At 50.0% G+C, this 21,442-nt stretch overlaps 1 protein-coding gene across 1 annotated transcript; it reads left to right on the plus strand.

The window, feature by feature from the left end:
• The first annotated feature begins 25 nt into the window (after nt 1-25).
• HIRIP3 (HIRA interacting protein 3) lies at nt 26-21,126 on the plus strand. Its single transcript, XM_072119462.1, has 7 exons — nt 26-169; nt 3,087-3,207; nt 17,643-17,763; nt 18,001-19,442; nt 19,518-19,677; nt 20,163-20,261; nt 20,624-21,126. The coding sequence occupies exons 1-7, from the start codon at nt 30-32 to the stop codon at nt 20,800-20,802; spliced, it is 2,262 nt and encodes a 753-aa protein (XP_071975563.1). The 5' UTR covers nt 26-29; the 3' UTR covers nt 20,803-21,126.
• Nucleotides 21,127-21,442: the final 316 nt, after the last annotated feature.

Consider the following 21,442-nt stretch of genomic DNA (forward strand, 5'->3'; position numbering starts at 1 on the left):
AATTAGGAGCCAGGGGGCGTGTCCGCCCAATGCGGGCCGCATTTGGACCAATGGGCAGCATGTGGGCGGGGCATCTCTCCCGGAGGTTTGGTTTAAACATGGCGGGAGCTGTGGAGCGGGAGATGCGGCTCTTCACCCGGGGGCTTTTCCAGCAGAGCCCAGATCTCAGGTGAGGAGCGGGCGGTGACATCACGGGGGCGGCTGTGGGCTTATGACGTCATCAATGTCCTATTGCGTGACGCTTAAGCGTTAGTGATAAAAGCGTCACCAACGTCAAGAGAGGTGTATGACGTCATGTTCTATCGTCGGCTGCACAGGAGGCCGCGCGGTGACGTCACTCAGAGGGGGGAGCACACCCCAGTATGTCAGTACCAGAGGGGGGAGCACACACCCCAGTATGTCAGTACCAGAGGGGGGGGAGCACACCCCAGTATGTCAGTACCAGAGGGGGGGGAGCACACCCCAGTATGTCAGTACCAGAGGGGGGAGCACACCCCAGTATGTCAGTACCAGAGGGGGGGAGCACACCCCAGTATGTCAGTACCAGAGGGGGGGAGCACACCCCAGTATGTCAGTACCAGAGGGAGGAGCGCACCCCAGTATGTCAGTACCAGAGGGGGGAGCGCACCCCAGTATGTCAGTACCAGAGGGGGGGAGCACACCCCAGTATGTCAGTACCAGAGGGGGGAGCGCACCCCAGTATGTCAGTACCAGAGGGGGGAGCGCACCCCAGTATGTCAGTACCAGAGGGGGGAGCACACCCCAGTATGTCAGTACCAGAGGGGGGAGCGCACCCCAGTATGTCAGTACCAGAGGGGGGAGCGCACCCCAGTATGTCAGTACCAGAGGGGGGAGCGCACCCCAGTATGTCAGTACCAGAGGGGGGGAGCGCACCCCAGTATGTCAGTACCAGAGGGGGGAGCGCACCCCAGTATGTCAGTACCAGAGGGAGGAGCACACCCCAGTATGTCAGTACCAGAGGGGGGAGCGCACCCCAGTATGTCAGTACCAGAGGGGGGAGCGCACCCCAGTATGTCAGTACCAGAGGGGGGAGCGCACCCCAGTATGTCAGTACCAGAGGGGGGGAGCGCACCCCAGTATGTCAGTACCAGAGGGGGGAGCGCACCCCAGTATGTCAGTACCAGAGGGAGGAGCACACCCCAGTATGTCAGTACCAGAGGGAGGAGCACACCCCAGTATGTCAGTACCAGAGGGGGGAGCACACCCCAGTATGTCAGTACCAGAGGGGGGAGCACACCCCAGTATGTCAGTACCAGAGGGGGGAGCGCACCCCAGTATGTCAGTACCAGAGGGGGGAGCGCACCCCAGTGTGTCAGTACCAGAGGGGGGAGCACACCCCAGTATGTCAGTACCAGAGGGGGGAGCACACCCCAGTATGTCAGTACCAGAGGGGGGGAGCACACCCCAGTATGTCAGTACCAGAGGGGGGAGCACACCCCAGTATGTCAGTACCAGAGGGGGGAGCGCACCCCAGTATGTCAGTACCAGAGGGAGGAGCGCACCCCAGTATGTCAGTACCAGAGGGGGGAGGAGTGCACCCCAGTATGTCAGTACCAGAGGGGGGAGCAGCGCGCCCCAGTGTGTCGGGGCCAGAGGGGGGAGCACACCCCAGTATGTCAGTACCAGAGGGGGGAGCACACCCCAGTATGTCAGTACCAGAGGGGGGAGCACACCCCAGTATGTCAGTACCAGAGGGGGGGAGCACACCCCAGTATGTCAGTACCAGAGGGGGGAGCACACCCCAGTATGTCAGTACCAGAGGGGGGAGCACACACCCCAGTATGTCAGTACCAGAGGAGGGAGCACACCCCAGTATGTCAGTACCAGAGGGGGGAGCACACCCCAGTATGTCAGTACCAGAGGGGGGAGCACACCCCAGTATGTCAGTACCAGAGGGGGGAGCACACCCCAGTATGTCAGTACCAGAGGGGGGGAGCACACCCCAGTATGTCAGTACCAGAGGGGGGAGCACACCCCAGTATGTCAGTACCAGAGGGGGGAGCGCACCCCAGTATGTCAGTACCAGAGGGAGGAGCGCACCCCAGTATGTCAGTACCAGAGGGGGGAGGAGTGCACCCCAGTATGTCAGTACCAGAGGGGGGAGCAGCGCGCCCCAGTGTGTCGGGGCCAGAGGGGGGAGCAGCGCGCCCCAGTGTGTCGGGGCCAGAGGGGGGAGCAGCGCGCCCCAGTGTGTCGGGGCCAGAGGGGGGAGCAGCGCGCCCCAGTGTGTCGGGGCCAGAGGGGGGAGCAGCGCGCCCCAGTGTGTCGGGGCCAGAGGGGGGAGCAGCGCGCCCCAGTGTGTCGGGGCCAGAGGGGGGAGCAGCGCGCCCCAGTGTGTCGGGGCCAGAGGGGGGAGCAGCGCGCCCCAGTGTGTCGGGGCCAGAGGGGGGAGCAGCGCGCCCCAGTGTGTCGGGGCCAGAGGGGGGAGCAGCGCGCCCCAGTGTGTCGGGGCCAGAGGGGGGAGCAGCGCGCCCCAGTGTGTCGGGGCCAGAGGGGGGGAGCAGCGCGCCCCAGTGTGTCGGGGCCAGAGGGGGGGAGCAGCGCGCCCCAGTGTGTCGGGGCCAGAGGGGGGAGCAGCGCGCCCCAGTGTGTCGGGGCCAGAGGGGGGAGCAGCGCGCCCCAGTGTGTCGGGGCCAGAGGGGGGAGCAGCGCGCCCCAGTGTGTCGGGGCCAGAGGGGGGAGCAGCGCGCCCCAGTGTGTCGCCCTGTGTTGTGTGATGTCATGTGCTCAGGGGATGATGTCACTGTATGGTCGAAATCGCATCAGGTTTTTTTTATCCGCTGAAACGTATATATGATTAAGAACTGACATAACTGCTGTATTTTGTGTCATCCGCCTGCGCTTATACATTGTATCCGTTTCTGCGCTTCAAGAATGTATCTTTTTCATTTTTCCTGCACCTTGTGAAGTTATTCTGTGGATAACTCGGCTGTGCGCTGTGATTGCAGCCGCCATGTCCATACATAGGATGTAGCAATAACGTGATGTGAGCGCGGCCTCAGGGGCTTGTGCCATATGATGTCCTGTGGTGGTCACATGACCGCGCTCTCTCTCTCTCCCCGCAGCATCCTGTCGCAGTCTCTGGTCCGATCCCGCTTCCTCGCTCACTCCGGCCGATCAGCGCTGACCTCACAGGAGCGGACGACCCTCAAGAAAATAGTGGAAGAGGAGCTGCTGAGGATGCAGGTGACCACATCTGATCCCGAGAAACCTGAGTGATAACCAACATGGCCGACACGTTCCAGTCACATCCATATCTCATGCCTCCCCTTCTGCTACACGTGTGGCCTGTAGATGATGAACCCCCCCCCCCCCCCCCTTACGTGATGCTCAGCTGGGAAGGCATCAGATAGGATACACTGGAGACTCTGCACATAGATAGTATAGACAGGCAGTGTGATGTCACATATCATAGGATACACTGGAGACTCTGCACACAGCACACAGATAGTATAGACAGGCAGTGTGATGTTACATCTCATAGGATACACTGGAGACTCTGCACACAGCACACAGATAGTATAGACAGGCAGTGTGATGTTACATCTCATAGGATACACTGGAGACTCTGCACACAGCACACAGATAGTATAGACAGGCAGTGTGATGTTACATCTCATAGGATACACTGGAGACCCTGCACACAGCACACAGATAGTATAGACAGGCAGTGTGATGTCACATCTCATAGGATACACTGGAGACTCTGCACACAGCACACACAGATAGTATAGACAGGCAGTGTGATGTTACATCTCATAGGATACACTGGAGACTCTGCACACAGCACACACAGATAGTATAGACAGGCAGTGTTATATTACATCTCATAGGATACACTGGAGACTCTGCACACTGCACACAGATAGTATAGACAGGCAGTGTGATGTCACATCTCATAGGATACACTGGAGACTCTGCACACAGCACACACAGATAGTATAGACAGGCAGTGTGATGTCACATCTCATAGGATACACTGGAGACCCTGCACACAGTACACAGATAGTATAGACAGGCAGTGTGATGTCACATCTCATAGGATACACTGGAGGCTCTGCACACAGCACACAGATAGTATAGACAGGCAGTGTGATGTCACATCTCATAGGATACACTGGAGGCTCTGCACACAGTACACACAGATAGTATAGACAGGCAGTGTGATGTCACATCTCATAGGATACACTGGAGACTCTGCACACAGCACACAGATAGTATAGACAGGCAGTGTGATGTCACATATCATAGGATACACTGGAGGCTCTGCACACAGCACACACAGATAGTATAGACAGGCAGTGTGATGTCACATATCATAGGATACACTGGAGGCTCTGCACACAGCACACAGATAGTATAGACAGGCAGTGTGATGTCACATCTCATAGGATACACTGGAGGCTCTGCACACAGTACACACAGATAGTATAGACAGGCAGTGTGATGTCACATCTCATAGGATACACTGGAGACTCTGCACACAGCACACAGATAGTATAGACAGGCAGTGTGATGTCACATATCATAGGATACACTGGAGGCTCTGCACACAGCACACACAGATAGTATAGACAGGCAGTGTGATGTCACATATCATAGGATACACTGGAGGCTCTGCACACAGCACACACAGATAGTATAGACAGGCAGTGTGATGTTACATCTCATAGGATACACTGGAGACTCTGCACACAGCACACACAGATAGTATAGACAGGCAGTGTGATGTCACATCTCATAGGATACACTGGAGACTCTGCACACAGCACACACAGATAGTATAGACAGGCAGTGTGATGTCACATCTCATAGGATACACTGGAGACCCTGCACACAGCACACAGATAGTATAGACAGGCAGTGTGATGTCACATCTCATAGGATACACTGGAGACCCTGCACACAGTACACACAGATAGTATAGACAGGCAGTGTGATGTTACATCTCATAGGATACACTGGAGACTCTGCACACAGCACACACAGATAGTATAGACAGGCAGTGTGATGTTACATCTCATAGGATACACTGGAGACTCTGCACACAGCACACACAGATAGTATAGACAGGCAGTGTGATGTCACATCTCATAGGATACACTGGAGACTCTGCACACAGATAGTATAGACAGGCAGTGTGATGTTACATCTCATAGGATACACTGGAGACCCTGCACACAGCACACAGATAGTATAGACAGGCAGTGTGATGTTATATCTCATAGGATACACTGGAGACTCTGCACACAGCACACAGATAGTATAGACAGGCAGTGTGATGTTACATCTCATAGGATACACTGGAGACCCTGCACACAGCACACAGATAGTATAGACAGGCAGTGTGATGTTACATCTCATAGGATACACTGGAGACTCTGCACACAGCACACACAGATAGTATAGACAGGCAGTGTTATATTACATCTCATAGGATACACTGGAGACTCTGCACACTGCACACAGATAGTATAGACAGGCAGTGTGATGTCACATCTCATAGGATACACTGGAGACTCTGCACACAGCACACACAGATAGTATAGACAGGCGGTGTGATGTCACATCTCATAGGATACACTGGAGACTCTGCACACAGCACACACAGATAGTATAGACAGGCAGTGTGATGTCACATCTCATAGGATACACTGGAGACCCTGCACACAGTACACAGATAGTATAGACAGGCAGTGTGATGTCACATCTCATAGGATACACTGGAGGCTCTGCACACAGCACACAGATAGTATAGACAGGCAGTGTGATGTCACATCTCATAGGATACACTGGAGGCTCTGCACACAGTACACACAGATAGTATAGACAGGCAGTGTGATGTCACATCTCATAGGATACACTGGAGACTCTGCACACAGCACACACAGATAGTATAGACAGGCAGTGTGATGTTATATCTCATAGGATACACTGGAGACCCTGCACACAGCACACACAGATAGTATAGACAGGCAGTGTGATGTCACATCTCATAGGATACACTGGAGACTCTGCACACAGCACACAGATAGTATAGACAGGCAGTGTGATGTCACATCTCATAGGATACACTGGAGACTCTGCACACAGCACACACAGATAGTATAGACAGGCAGTGTGATGTTACATCTCATAGGATACACTGGAGACCCTGCACACAGCACACACAGATAGTATAGACAGGCAGTGTGATGTCACATCTCATAGGATACACTGGAGGCTCTGCACACAGCACACACAGATAGTATAGACAGGCAGTGTGATGTCACATATCATAGGATACACTGGAGGCTCTGCACACAGCACACACAGATAGTATAGACAGGCAGTGTGATGTCACATATCATAGGATACACTGGAGGCTCTGCACACAGCACACACAGATAGTATAGACAGGCAGTGTGATGTCACATCTCATAGGATACACTGGAGACTCTGCACACAGCACACAGATAGTATAGACAGGCAGTGTGATGTCACATATCATAGGATACACTGGAGACTCTGCACACAGCACACAGATAGTATAGACAGGCAGTGTGATGTTACATCTCATAGGATACACTGGAGACTCTGCACACAGCACACAGATAGTGTAGACAGGCAGTGTGATGTTACATCTCATAGGATACACTGGAGACCCTGCACACAGCACACAGATAGTATAGACAGGCAGTGTGATGTTACATCTCATAGGATACACTGGAGGCTCTGCACACAGCACACAGATAGTATAGACATGCAGTGTGATGTCACATCTCATAGGATACACTGGAGACTCTGCACACAGCACACAGATAGTATAGACAGGCAGTGTGATGTCACATCTCATAGGATACACTGGAGACTCTGCACACAGCACACAGATAGTATAGACAGGCAGTGTGATGTTACATCTCATAGGATACACTGGAGACCCTGCACACAGCACACAGATAGTATAGACAGGCAGTGTGATGTTACATCTCATAGGATACACTGGAGGCTCTGCACACAGCACACAGATAGTATAGACATGCAGTGTGATGTCACATCTCATAGGATACACTGGAGACTCTGCACACAGCACACAGATAGTATAGACAGGCAGTGTGATGTCACATCTCATAGGATACACTGGAGACCCTGCACACAGCACACACAGATAGTATAGACAGGCAGTGTGATGTTACATCTCATAGGATACACTGGAGACTCTGCACACAGCACACAGATAGTATAGACAGGCAGTGTGATGTCACATCTCATAGGATACACTGGAGACTCTGCACACAGCACACACAGATAGTATAGACAGGCAGTGTGATGTTATATCTCATAGGATACACTGGAGACCCTGCACACAGCACACACAGATAGTATAGACAGGCAGTGTGATGTCACATCTCATAGGATACACTGGAGACTCTGCACACAGATAGTATAGACAGGCAGTGTGATGTCACATCTCATAGGATACACTGGAGACTCTGCACACAGCACACAGATAGTATAGACAGGCAGTGTGATGTTACATCTCATAGGATACACTGGAGACTCTGCACACAGCACACACAGATAGTATAGACAGGCAGTGTGATGTCACATCTCATAGGATACACTGGAGACTCTGCACACAGCACACAGATAGTATAGACAGGCAGTGTTATATTACATCTCATAGGATACACTGGAGACTCTGCACACAGCACACACAGATAGTATAGACAGGCAGTGTGATGTCACATCTCATAGGATACACTGGAGGCTCTGCACACAGCACACACAGATAGTATAGACAGGCAGTGTGATGTTACATCTCATAGGATACACTGGAGACTCTGCACACAGCACACAGATAGTATAGACAGGCAGTGTGATGTTACATCTCATAGGATACACTGGAGACTCTGCACACAGCATACACAGATAGTATAGACAGGCAGTGTGATGTCACATCTCATAGGATACACTGGAGACCCTGCACACATCACACAGATAGTATAGACAGGCAGTGTGATGTTACATCTCATAGGATACACTGGAGACCCTGCACACAGCACACAGATAGTATAGACAGGCAGTGTGATGTCACATCTCATAGGATACACTGGAGACCCTGCACACAGCACACACAGATAGTATAGACAGGCAGTGTGATGTCACATCTCATAGGATACACTGGAGGCTCTGCACACAGCACACACAGATAGTATAGACATGCAGTGTGATGTCACATCTCATAGGATACACTGGAGGCTCTGCACACAGCACACACAGATAGTATAGACAGGCAGTGTGATGTCACATATCATAGGATACACTGGAGGCTCTGCACACAGCACACACAGATAGTATAGACAGGCAGTGTGATGTTACATCTCATAGGATACACTGGAGACCCTGCACACATCACACAGATAGTATAGACAGGCAGTGTGATGTTACATCTCATAGGATACACTGGAGACCCTGCACACAGCACACAGATAGTATAGACAGGCAGTGTGATGTCACATCTCATAGGATACACTGGAGACTCTGCACACAGCACACAGATAGTATAGACAGGCAGTGTGATGTTACATCTCATAGGATACACTGGAGACTCTGCACACAGCACACAGATAGTATAGACAGGCAGTGTGATGTTACATCTCATAGGATACACTGGAGGCTCTGCACACAGCACACAGATAGTATATACAGGCAGTGTGATGTCACATCTCATAGGATACACTGGAGACCCTGCACACAGCACACAGATAGTATAGACAGGCAGTGTGATGTTACATCTCATAGGATACACTGGAGACTCTGCACACAGATAGTATAGACAGGCAGTGTGATGTCACATCTCATAGGATACACTGGAGACCCTGCACACAGCACACACAGATAGTATAGACAGGCAGTGTGATGTCACATCTCATAGGATACACTGGAGACTCTGCACACAGCACACAGATAGTATAGACAGGCAGTGTGATGTTACATCTCATAGGATACACTGGAGACTCTGCACACAACACACAGATAGTATAGACAGGCAGTGTGATGTTACATCTCATAGGATACACTGGAGACCCTGCACACAGCACACACAGATAGTATAGACAGGCAGTGTGATGTTACATCTCATAGGATACACTGGAGACTCTGCACACAGCACACAGATAGTATAGACAGGCAGTGTGATGTCACATCTCATAGGATACACTGGAGACTCTGCACACAGCATACACAGATAGTATAGACAGGCAGTGTGATGTTACATCTCATAGGATACACTGGAGACTCTGCACACAGATAGTATAGACAGGCAGTGTGATGTTACATCTCATAGGATACACTGGAGACTCTGCACACAGCACACACAGATAGTATAGACAGGCAGTGTGATGTCACATCTCATAGGATACACTGGAGACCCTGCACACAGCACACACAGATAGTATAGACAGGCAGTGTGATGTTACATCTCATAGGATACACTGGAGACCCTGCACACAGCACACAGATAGTATAGACAGGCAGTGTGATGTTACATCTCATAGGATACACTGGAGACTCTGCACACAACACACAGATAGTATAGACAGGCAGTGTGATGTTACATCTCATAGGATACACTGGAGACCCTGCACACAGCACACACAGATAGTATAGACAGGCAGTGTGATGTTACATCTCATAGGATACACTGGAGACTCTGCACACAACACACAGATAGTATAGACAGGCAGTGTGATGTCACATCTCATAGGATACACTGGAGACCCTGCACACAGCACACACAGATAGTATAGACAGGCAGTGTGATGTCACATCTCATAGGATACACTGGAGACTCTGCACACAGCACACAGATAGTATAGACAGGCAGTGTGATGTTACATCTCATAGGATACACTGGAGACTCTGCACACAACACACAGATAGTATAGACAGGCAGTGTGATGTTACATCTCATAGGATACACTGGAGACTCTGCACACAGCACACACAGATAGTATAGACAGGCAGTGTGATGTTACATCTCATAGGATACACTGGAGACCCTGCACACAGCACACAGATAGTATAGACAGGCAGTGTGATGTCACATCTCATAGGATACACTGGAGACTCTGCACACAGCACACACAGATAGTATAGACAGGCAGTGTGATGTTACATCTCATAGGATACACTGGAGGCTCTGCACACAGCACACACAGATAGTATAGACAGGCAGTGTGATGTCACATCTCATAGGATACACTGGAGACTCTGCACACAGCACACAGATAGTATAGACAGGCAGTGTGATGTCACATCTCATAGGATACACTGGAGACCCTGCACACAGCACACAGATAGTATAGACAGGCAGTGTGATGTTATATCTCATAGGATACACTGGAGACTCTGCACACAGATAGTATAGACAGGCAGTGTGATGTTACATCTCATAGGATACACTGGAGACTCTGCACACAGCACACACAGATAGTATAGACAGGCAGTGTGATGTCACATCTCATAGGATACACTGGAGACCCTGCACACAGCACACAGATAGTATAGACAGGCAGTGTGATGTTATATCTCATAGGATACACTGGAGACTCTGCACACAGATAGTATAGACAGGCAGTGTGATGTTACATCTCATAGGATACACTGGAGACTCTGCACACAGCACACACAGATAGTATAGACAGGCAGTGTGATGTCACATCTCATAGGATACACTGGAGACCCTGCACACAGCACACACAGATAGTATAGACAGGCAGTGTTATATTACATCTCATAGGATACACTGGAGACTCTGCACACTGCACACAGATAGTATAGACAGGCAGTGTGATGTCACATCTCATAGGATACACTGGAGACTCTGCACACAGCACACACAGATAGTATAGACAGGCAGTGTGATGTTACATCTCATAGGATACACTGGAGACCCTGCACACAGCACACAGATAGTATAGACAGGCAGTGTGATGTCACATCTCATAGGATACACTGGAGACTCTGCACACAGCACACAGATAGTATAGACAGGCAGTGTGATGTTATATCTCATAGGATACACTGGAGACTCTGCACACAGATAGTATAGACAGGCAGTGTGATGTTACATCTCATAGGATACACTGGAGACTCTGCACACAGCACACACAGATAGTATAGACAGGCAGTGTGATGTCACATCTCATAGGATACACTGGAGACCCTGCACACAGCACACACAGATAGTATAGACAGGCAGTGTTATATTACATCTCATAGGATACACTGGAGACTCTGCACACTGCACACAGATAGTATAGACAGGCAGTGTGATGTCACATCTCATAGGATACACTGGAGACTCTGCACACAGCACACACAGATAGTATAGACAGGCGGTGTGATGTCACATCTCATAGGATACACTGGAGACCCTGCACACAGCACACAGAAAGTATAGACAGGCAGTGTGATGTTACATCTCATAGGATACACTGGAGACTCTGCACACAGCACACAGAAAGTATAGACAGGCAGTGTGATGTTACATCTCATAGGATACACTGGAGACCCTGCACACAGTACACAGATAGTATAGACAGGCAGCGTGATGTTACATCTCATAGGATACACTGGAGACTCTGCACACAGCACACAGATAGTATAGACAGGCAGTGTGATGTCACATCTCATAGGATACACTGGAGACTCTGCACACAGCACACACAGATAGTATAGACAGGCAGTGTGATGTCACATCTCATAGGATACACTGGAGGCTCTGCACACAGCACACAGATAGTATAGACAGGCAGTGTGATGTCACATCTCATAGGATACACTGGAGACTCTGCACACAGCACACAGATAGTATAGACAGGCAGTGTGATGTCACATCTCATAGGATACACTGGAGACTCTGCACACAGCACACACAGATAGTATAGACAGGCAGTGTGATGTTACATCTCATAGGATACACTGGAGACCCTGCACACAGCACACACAGATAGTATAGACAGGCAGTGTGATGTCACATCTCATAGGATACACTGGAGACTCTGCACACAGCACACACAGATAGTATAGACAGGCAGTGTGATGTTACATCTCATAGGATACACTGGAGACCCTGCACACAGCACACACAGATAGTATAGACAGGCAGTGTGATGTCACATCTCATAGGATACACTGGAGACCCTGCACACAGCACACACAGATAGTATAGACAGGCAGTGTGATGTCACATCTCATAGGATACACTGGAGGCTCTGCACACAGCACACACAGATAGTATAGACAGGCAGTGTTATATTACATCTCATAGGATACACTGGAGGCTCTGCACACAGCACACACAGATAGTATAGACAGGCAGTGTGATGTCACATCTCATAGGATACACTGGAGGCTCTGCACACAGCACACACAGATAGTATAGACAGGCAGTGTGATGTCACATATCATAGGATACACTGGAGGCTCTGCACACAGCACACACAGATAGTATAGACAGGCAGTGTGATGTTACATCTCATAGGATACACTGGAGACTCTGCACACAGCACACACAGATAGTATAGACAGGCAGTGTGATGTCACATCTCATAGGATACACTGGAGACTCTGCACACAGCACACACAGATAGTATAGACAGGCAGTGTGATGTCACATCTCATAGGATACACTGGAGCCCTGCACACAGCACACACAGATAGTATAGACAGGCAGTGTGATGTCACATCTCATAGGATACACTGGAGACTCTGCACACAGCATACACAGATAGTATAGACAGGCAGTGTTATATTACATCTCATAGGATACACTGGAGACTCTGCACACAGATAGTATAGACAGGCAGTGTGATGTCACATCTCATAGGATACACTGGAGACTCTGCACACAGCACACACAGATAGTATAGACAGGCAGTGTGATGTCACATCTCATAGGATACACTGGAGACCCTGCACACAGCACACAGATAGTATAGACAGGCAGTGTGATGTCACATCTCATAGGATACACTGGAGACCCTGCACACAGTACACACAGATAGTATAGACAGGCAGTGTGATGTCACATCTCATAGGATACACTGGAGACTCTGCACACAGCACACACAGATAGTATAGACAGGCAGTGTGATGTTACATCTCATAGGATACACTGGAGACTCTGCACACAGCACACACAGATAGTATAGACAGGCAGTGTGATGTCACATCTCATAGGATACACTGGAGACTCTGCACACAGATAGTATAGACAGGCAGTGTGATGTTACATCTCATAGGATACACTGGAGACCCTGCACACAGCACACACAGATAGTATAGACAGGCAGTGTGATGTCACATCTCATAGGATACACTGGAGACCCTGCACACAGCACACAGATAGTATAGACAGGCAGTGTGATGTCACATCTCATAGGATACACTGGAGACTCTGCACACAGCACACACAGATAGTATAGACAGGCAGTGTGATGTTACATCTCATAGGATACACTGGAGACTCTGCACACAGCACACACAGATAGTATAGACAGGCAGTGTGATGTCACATCTCATAGGATACACTGGAGACTCTGCACACAGATAGTATAGACAGGCAGTGTGATGTCACATCTCATAGGATACACTGGAGACTCTGCACACAGCACACAGATAGTATAGACAGGCAGTGTGATGTCACATCTCATAGGATACACTGGAGACCCTGCACACAGCACACACAGATAGTATAGACAGGCAGTGTGATGTCACATCTCATAGGATACACTGGAGACTCTGCACACAGCACACACAGATAGTATAGACAGGCAGTGTGATGTCACATCTCATAGGATACACTGGAGACTCTGCACACAGATAGTATAGACAGGCAGTGTGATGTCACATCTCATAGGATACACTGGAGACTCTGCACACAGATAGTATAGACAGGCAGTGTGATGTCACATCTCATAGGATACACTGGAGACTCTGCACACAGCACACAGATAGTATAGACAGGCAGTGTGATGTCACATCTCATAGGATACACTGGAGACCCTGCACACAGCACACACAGATAGTATAGACAGGCAGTGTGATGTCACATCTCATAGGATACACTGGAGACTCTGCACACAGCACACACAGATAGTATAGACAGGCAGTGTGATGTCACATCTCATAGGATACACTGGAGACTCTGCACACAGCACACAGATAGTATAGACAGGCAGTGTGATGTCACATCTCATAGGATACACTGGAGACTCTGCACACAGCACACAGATAGTATAGACAGGCAGTGTGATGTTACATCTCATAGGATACACTGGAGACTCTGCACACAGCACACAGATAGTATAGACAGGCAGTGTGATGTTACATCTCATAGGATACACTGGAGACCCTGCACACAGCACACAGATAGTATAGACAGGCAGTGTGATGTTACATCTCATAGGATACACTGGAGGCTCTGCACACAGCACACAGATAGTATAGACAGGCAGTGTGATGTTACATCTCATAGGATACACTGGAGACTCTGCACACAGCACACAGATAGTATAGACAGGCAGTGTGATGTTACATCTCATAGGATACACTGGAGACTCTGCACACAGCATACACAGATAGTATAGACAGGCAGTGTGATGTCACATCTCATAGGATACACTGGAGACTCTGCACACAGCACACAGATAGTATAGACAGGCAGTGTGATGTTACATCTCATAGGATACACTGGAGACTCTGCACACAACACACAGATAGTATAGACAGGCAGTGTGATGTTACATCTCATAGGATACACTGGAGACTCTGCACACAGCACACACAGATAGTATAGACAGGCAGTGTGATGTCACATCTCATAGGATACACTGGAGACTCTGCACACAGCACACAGATAGTATAGACAGGCAGTGTGATGTTACATCTCATGGGATACACTGGAGACCCTGCACACAGCACACAGATAGTATAGACAGGCAGTGTGATGTTACATCTCATAGGATACACTGGAGGCTCTGCACACAGCACACACAGATAGTATAGACAGGCAGTGTGATGTTACATCTCATAGGATACACTGGAGACTCTGCACACAGCACACAGATAGTATAGACAGGCAGTGTGATGTCACATCTCATAGGATACACTGGAGATCCTGCACACAGCACACACAGATAGTATAGACAGGCAGTGTTATATTACATCTCATAGGATACACTGGAGACTCTGCACACAGATAGTATAGACAGGCAGTGTGATGTTACATCTCATAGGATACACTGGAGACTCTGCACACAGCACACACAGATAGTATAGACAGGCAGTGTGATGTTACATCTCATAGGATACACTGGAGACTCTGCACACAGCACACAGATAGTATAGACAGGCAGTGTGATGCTACATCTCATAGGATACACTGGAGACTCTGCACACAGCACACAGATAGTATAGACAGGCAGTGTGATGTCACATCTCATAGGATACACTGGAGACTCTGCACACAGCACACACAGATAGTATAGACAGGCAGTGTGATGTTACATCTCATAGGATACACTGGAGACTCTGCACACAGCACACACAGATAGTATAGACAGGCAGTGTGATGTTACATCTCATAGGATACACTGGAGACTCTGCACACAGCACACAGATAGTATAGACAGGCAGTGTGATGCTACATCTCATAGGATACACTGGAGACTCTGCACACAGCACACAGATAGTATAGACAGGCAGTGTGATGTCACATCTCATAGGATACACTGGAGACTCTGCACACAGCACACACAGATAGTATAGACAGGCAGTGTGATGTTACATCTCATAGGATACACTGGAGACTCTGCACACAGCACACACAGATAGTATAGACAGGCAGTGTGATGTTACATCTCATAGGATACACTGGAGACTCTGCACACAGCACACAGATAGTATATACAGGCAGTGTGATGTCACATCTCATAGGATACACTGGAGACTCTGCACACAGCACACAGATAGTATAGACAGGCAGTGTGATGTCACATCTCATAGGATACACTGGAGACTCTGCACACAGCACACACAGATAGTATAGACAGGCAGTGTGATGTCACATCTCATAGGATACACTGGAGACTCTGCACACAGCACACAGATAGTATATACAGGCAGTGTGATGTTACATCTCATAGGATACACTGGAGACCCTGCACACAGCACACACAGATAGTATAGACAGGCAGTGTGATGTCACATCTCATAGGATACACTGGAGGCTCTGCACACAGCACACACAGATAGTATAGACAGGCAGTGTGATGTCACATCTCATAGGATACACTGGAGACTCTGCACACAGCACACACAGATAGTATAGACAGGCAGTGTGATGTTACATCTCATAGGATACACTGGAGACTCTGCACACAGCACACAGATAGTATAGACAGGCAGTGTGATGTCACATCTCATAGGATACACTGGAGCCCTGCACACAGCACACACAGATAGTATAGACAGGCAGTGTGATGTCACATCTCATAGGATACACTGGAGACCCTGCACACAGCACACAGATAGTATATACAGGCAGTGTGATGTTACATCTCATAGGATACACTGGAGACTCTGCACACAGCACACAGATAATATAGACAGGCAGTGTGATGTTACATCTCATAGGATACACTGGAGACTCTGCACACAGCACACAGATAATATAGACAGGCAGTGTGATGTTACATCTCATAGGATACACTGGAGGCCCTGCACACAGCACACAGATAGTATAGACAGGCAGTGTGATGTCACATCTCATAGGATACACTGGAGACTCTGCACACAGCACACAGATAATATAGACAGGCAGTGTGATGTTACATCTCATAGGATACACTGGAGGCTCTGCACACAACACACAGATAGTATAGACAGGCAGTGTGATGTCACATCTCATAGGATACACTGGAGACTCTGCACACAGCACACAGATAGTATAGACAGGCAGTGTGATGTTACATCCCATAGGATACACTGGAGACCCTGCACACAGCACACAGATAGTATAGACAGGCAGTGTGATGTTACATCTCATAGGATACACTGGAGGCCCTGCACACTGCACACAGATAGTATAGACAGGCAGTGTGATGTTACATCTCATAGGATACACTGGAGACTCTGCACACAGCACACAGATAGTATAGACAGGCAGTGTGATGTCACATCTCATAGGATACACTGGAGACCCTGCACACAGCACACACAGATAGTATAGACAGGCAGTGTGATGTTACATCTCATAGGATACACTGGAGACCCTGCACACAGCACACAGATAGTATAGACAGGCAGTGTGATGTTACATCTCATAGGATACACTGGAGACCCTGCACACAGCACACAGATAGTATAGACAGGCAGTGTGATGTCACATCTCATAGGATACACTGGAGACTCTGCACACAGCACACACAGATAGTATAGACAGGCAGTGTGATGTCACATCTCATAGGATACACTGGAGACCCTGCACACAGCACACACAGATAGTATAGACAGGCAGTGTGATGTTCTGCAGTGTGATGTGATGTGATGTTCTGCAGCGTTGTCTCCCTTAGGCGGAGGACTCCAGTGATGATGAGCCCCTCATTATGAAGGTGCAGAAGAGGGGGCGCCCGGACAGTGAGGAGGCGGCAGAGACCCAGGAGCCTCCGGGGAAGAGGCGCAAGCAGATAAAAGGTAAGAGGCGGCGCCGATCCTTTCTCTGTCTACAATGTATCTTTCCAGGAAAACATTGTAACAAACCTTCAGCTGTGAGACTTATCACATCAGCTGCTCAGGGCTAGAAGAAGCTGCTGCAGGGGTGTGAGGGGTTAATGGTGATCGCTCTCCATGTTACATTCCTGAACCAGGCAGCTCAGGATGAGCGCTGCTTTATATTGTTGGAGCCGGGCTAATGGTAACTTCCTCTTCCAGATGACGAGTCCGAAGAGGATTCTGGGATTGAACAAAGAGACATCAAGAGACTGTCCGGAAGTTCACCCGAGACTCAGGCATTCAAGAAGGGACTCACAAAAGAGAGAGCAGGAGAGACGGCGGCCGCTAAGGACGGATCCAGGAGGAGAGTAAAGACCACACCTAAGAGGGGTAAAGAGACCGTCCGAGAGCGCTCAGAGGAAGAGACAGATGGAGAGATCACAGACAAGAAGCAAAAGACTGACAGCGAGACAGAGGAGATGGCAGCAAGGAAGAGAGCTCAGAATACTAAGAAAGAGAGCGCACAGACCAACGAGAAGAGGAGACCCAAGGCTGCGAAGAGACTGCAGAACAAGGAGACAGACAGCGAGAGCGACATGGAGGAGCCTGAGAGACAGAAACAGAGGGCAAAACTAGAGAGACCGCAGGGCAAAGTCAAGAGAGCGCAAGGTAAGGTGGGTGCCAAGAAGACGGCTGCTAAGAGAGAGGAAGAGAGCGCAGGAAAGAGAGCGCCCAAGAAGAAAGCCGCTAAAGACAGTGACAGCGAGGAGGAAGAGAGCGCAGGAAAGAGAGCGTCCAAGAAGAAAGCAGCTAAAGACAGTGACAGCGAGGAGGAAGAGAGCGCAGGAAAGAGAGCGTCCAAGAAGAAAGCAGCTAAAGACAGTGACAGCGAGGAGGAAGAGAGCGCAGGAAAGAGAGCGTCCAAGAAGAAAGACAGTGATAGTGACAGCGAGGAGGAAGAGAGCGCAGGAAAGAGAGCGCTCAGGAAGAAAGCAGCTAAAGACAGTGACAGTGAGGAGGAAGAGAGTGCAGGAAAGAGAGCGCCCAAGAAGAAGGCAGCGAGTGACAGCGAGGAGGAAGAGAGCGCAGGAAAGAGAGCGCCCAAGAAGAAAGCCGCTAAAGACAGTGATAGTGACAGCGAGGAGGAAGAGAGCGCAGGAAAGAGAGCGCCCAAGAAGAAAGCCGCTAAAGATAGTGACAGCGACGAGGAAGAGAGCGCAGGAAAGAGAGCGCCCAGGAATAAAGCAGCTAGTGACAGCGACGAGGAAGAGAGCGCAGGAAAGAGAGCGCCCAAGAAGAAGGACCATGATAGTGACAGTGACGAGGAAGAGAGCGCTAAGAAGAGAGCGTCCAATAAGGCTGCGAAGGACAGTGATGGTGAGGAAGAGAGTGACAGTGACGAGGGAGAGACTGCACCACAGAGTGACAGCAAGAAGAGACAACCAAGTAAAAAGACCTCAAAGAGTGACAGCGAGGATGAGAGTGACCTGAATACTGATGATGAGACTGCAAAGAAGTCCAAGAGTGCGCCCAATCAGAGCAAAGAGACAGGCGGCAAAGGAGGGAAGAGCAAGAAGAGCGCTGAGAAGGAGGAGAGCGACGATGGAGACAGCGACTCCTCCGAGACATCCGGGGACAAGGGGAAGAGCAGCAAGAAGCAGGTAAAGGGTCCGTGCGGGGGAGGGGAGCGCAGGGGGAGGGGCCGGAGCTAATACACAGGTGTCCCCTCTATACAGAGCGTCTCCAGGGAGGAGCACCCCTCCATCATCCGCCTCAAGAAGTACATCCTGACCTGCGGAGCCCGGAGGAACTACAAGAAGCTGCTGCACGGCTGCCGCTCCGTCAAGGCCATGGCCGAGGTCCTGAAGAAGGAGCTGGAGGACCTTGGGGTGAAAGGTCAGCAGCATGGGGCGGGTCTGGGAGCAGCCTATAAAATGACCATGTGGTGGGTGGAGCCATAGATATAGGGCGGGGTCTGGGAGCAGCCTATGAAATGACCATGTGGTGGGTGAAGCCATAGATATGGGGCGGGTCTGGGAGCAGCCTATAAAATGACCATGTGGTGGGTGGAGCCATAGATATGGGGGGTGGAGCCATATATATATGGGGCGGGGTCTGGGAGCAGCCTATGAAATGACCATGTGGGGGGTGGAGCCTTAGATATGGCTCCACCCACTCATTGGCATTTCATAGGCTGCTCCCAGACCCCGCCCCATATCTATGGCTCCACCCCCCACATGGTCATTTCATAGGCTGCTCCCAGACCCCGCCCCCTATGAAATGACCATGTGGGGGTGGAGCCATATATGGGGCGGGGTCTTGGAGCAGCCTGGGGGAGTGGTCCCAGATGTGATGATGCGAAACCTTATCTCTCTGTGCAGGGAATCCGTCTCTGGAGAAGTGCCGGGTGGTGCGGCTGAAGCGCGAGGAGGCGGCGGAGCTGGCAGAACTAGACACCAGTAACATCATTGAGACCTCCGGTGAGTGCACAGTATATACCGTATACCCCATTAGAGCTCCTGCACTTCATGTCTTCTCTTTATTGCCTCCTGTTATTGGCCACTGTATGTGTGAGCTCCCACTAGTGGTGGCGGCTGATAGACACAATGTTGTGGTTGAGCCTCGGTCCATTTTCCTGCATCAGTCACATCCAGAGCTGCAAATTACCAGAATTTCTGTATTGAAGACCTGTCCACTTTTGTCAGACGACACTGGATGCCCCCCCCCCCCCCATCTGTTGGATCAGTCCTCTGGGTGCCCCCCAGTAAGGTCCAGTGCTGGTAGCATGTGTTGCATTGTGGGAGTTGTAGTAGTTGCTGATGACAGTCTCTCTCTTCTGCAGGACGACCGCGCAGGCGAAACACCTGCAACCCTTACCAGGCCTCTCCGACCCGTGACCCCTCACCCTACAGGAAAACTGTGGGATCCGACTCTGAAGGAGAAGGTCCCCCCCGCAAAAAGAGGCCAGTGGACTGGTCCGGCTTAAAGGGGATCATCAGTGACGACGGAGACAGTGACTGAAGGGTTAATCTGTTCCATCTCTTGTACATAGGACTTGTACCAGTGCTCTCTGGGGGGGGGGGATGGCTCGGAGCATGCTGGGATTTGTAGTCTGCAGATCCCGCCTATTGATTGACGCTCTGTGCCCAGCCCCTCCCCCTGTGCACTTTACACGTAATCTACTGTCCATCACAGGCAGCCAGGCATGCTGGGAGCCTCTGCCCCTCCCCCGTGTGGTCTGTGCCCCCCCCCCATGTTGTGTCCTTATATCTGTTCTGTATTTTTTTTTATCAAGTTTTAATGTTTTGTTTTGTTTTTGTAAATAAAGCTGAATTTTTCTCATAACTTTTTGTTAAAGTTTTTTATTTAGAAATCTACATGTCGCCACCTACAGCTGAAAAATAAGTGTCCACTAGAGATGGCGCCAGAGGGTGGTCGTCACAATAAAAATAACAAGGGGCGGCCGCCAGGGGGACACGCCCACCGCCCCAGGGACACGCCCCCACCAGCAGCAGCCCAGCCTCCATACAATCACACAAAAATAAAACAGACTCTATCATGGGACGGACCGGACCCGGCGTCTTCTGCAGAGAGTGAAACGAGCCGCAACTTCTCAGACTGCTCCGCTTGCTGTCAGTGAGTGGAAACATTATACAGCCTG

The sequence above is a fragment of the Engystomops pustulosus genome, chromosome 8 (assembly GCF_040894005.1).
Source record: "Engystomops pustulosus chromosome 8, aEngPut4.maternal, whole genome shotgun sequence".
Lineage (NCBI taxonomy): Eukaryota > Metazoa > Chordata > Amphibia > Anura > Leptodactylidae > Engystomops > Engystomops pustulosus.

Excerpts from the sequence above, each read along its gene's own strand:
- HIRIP3 (XM_072119462.1), top strand. The coding sequence starts at position 30 with ATGCGGGCCGCATTTGGACCAATGGGCAGCATGTGGGCGGGGCATCTC. Across the intron at positions 3,208-17,642 it reads AGGAGCTGCTGAGGATGCAG|GCGGAGGACTCCAGTGATGA; the intron begins GTGACCACATCT and ends TGTCTCCCTTAG. Across the intron at positions 19,678-20,162 it reads GGAGGACCTTGGGGTGAAAG|GGAATCCGTCTCTGGAGAAG; the intron begins GTCAGCAGCATG and ends CTCTCTGTGCAG.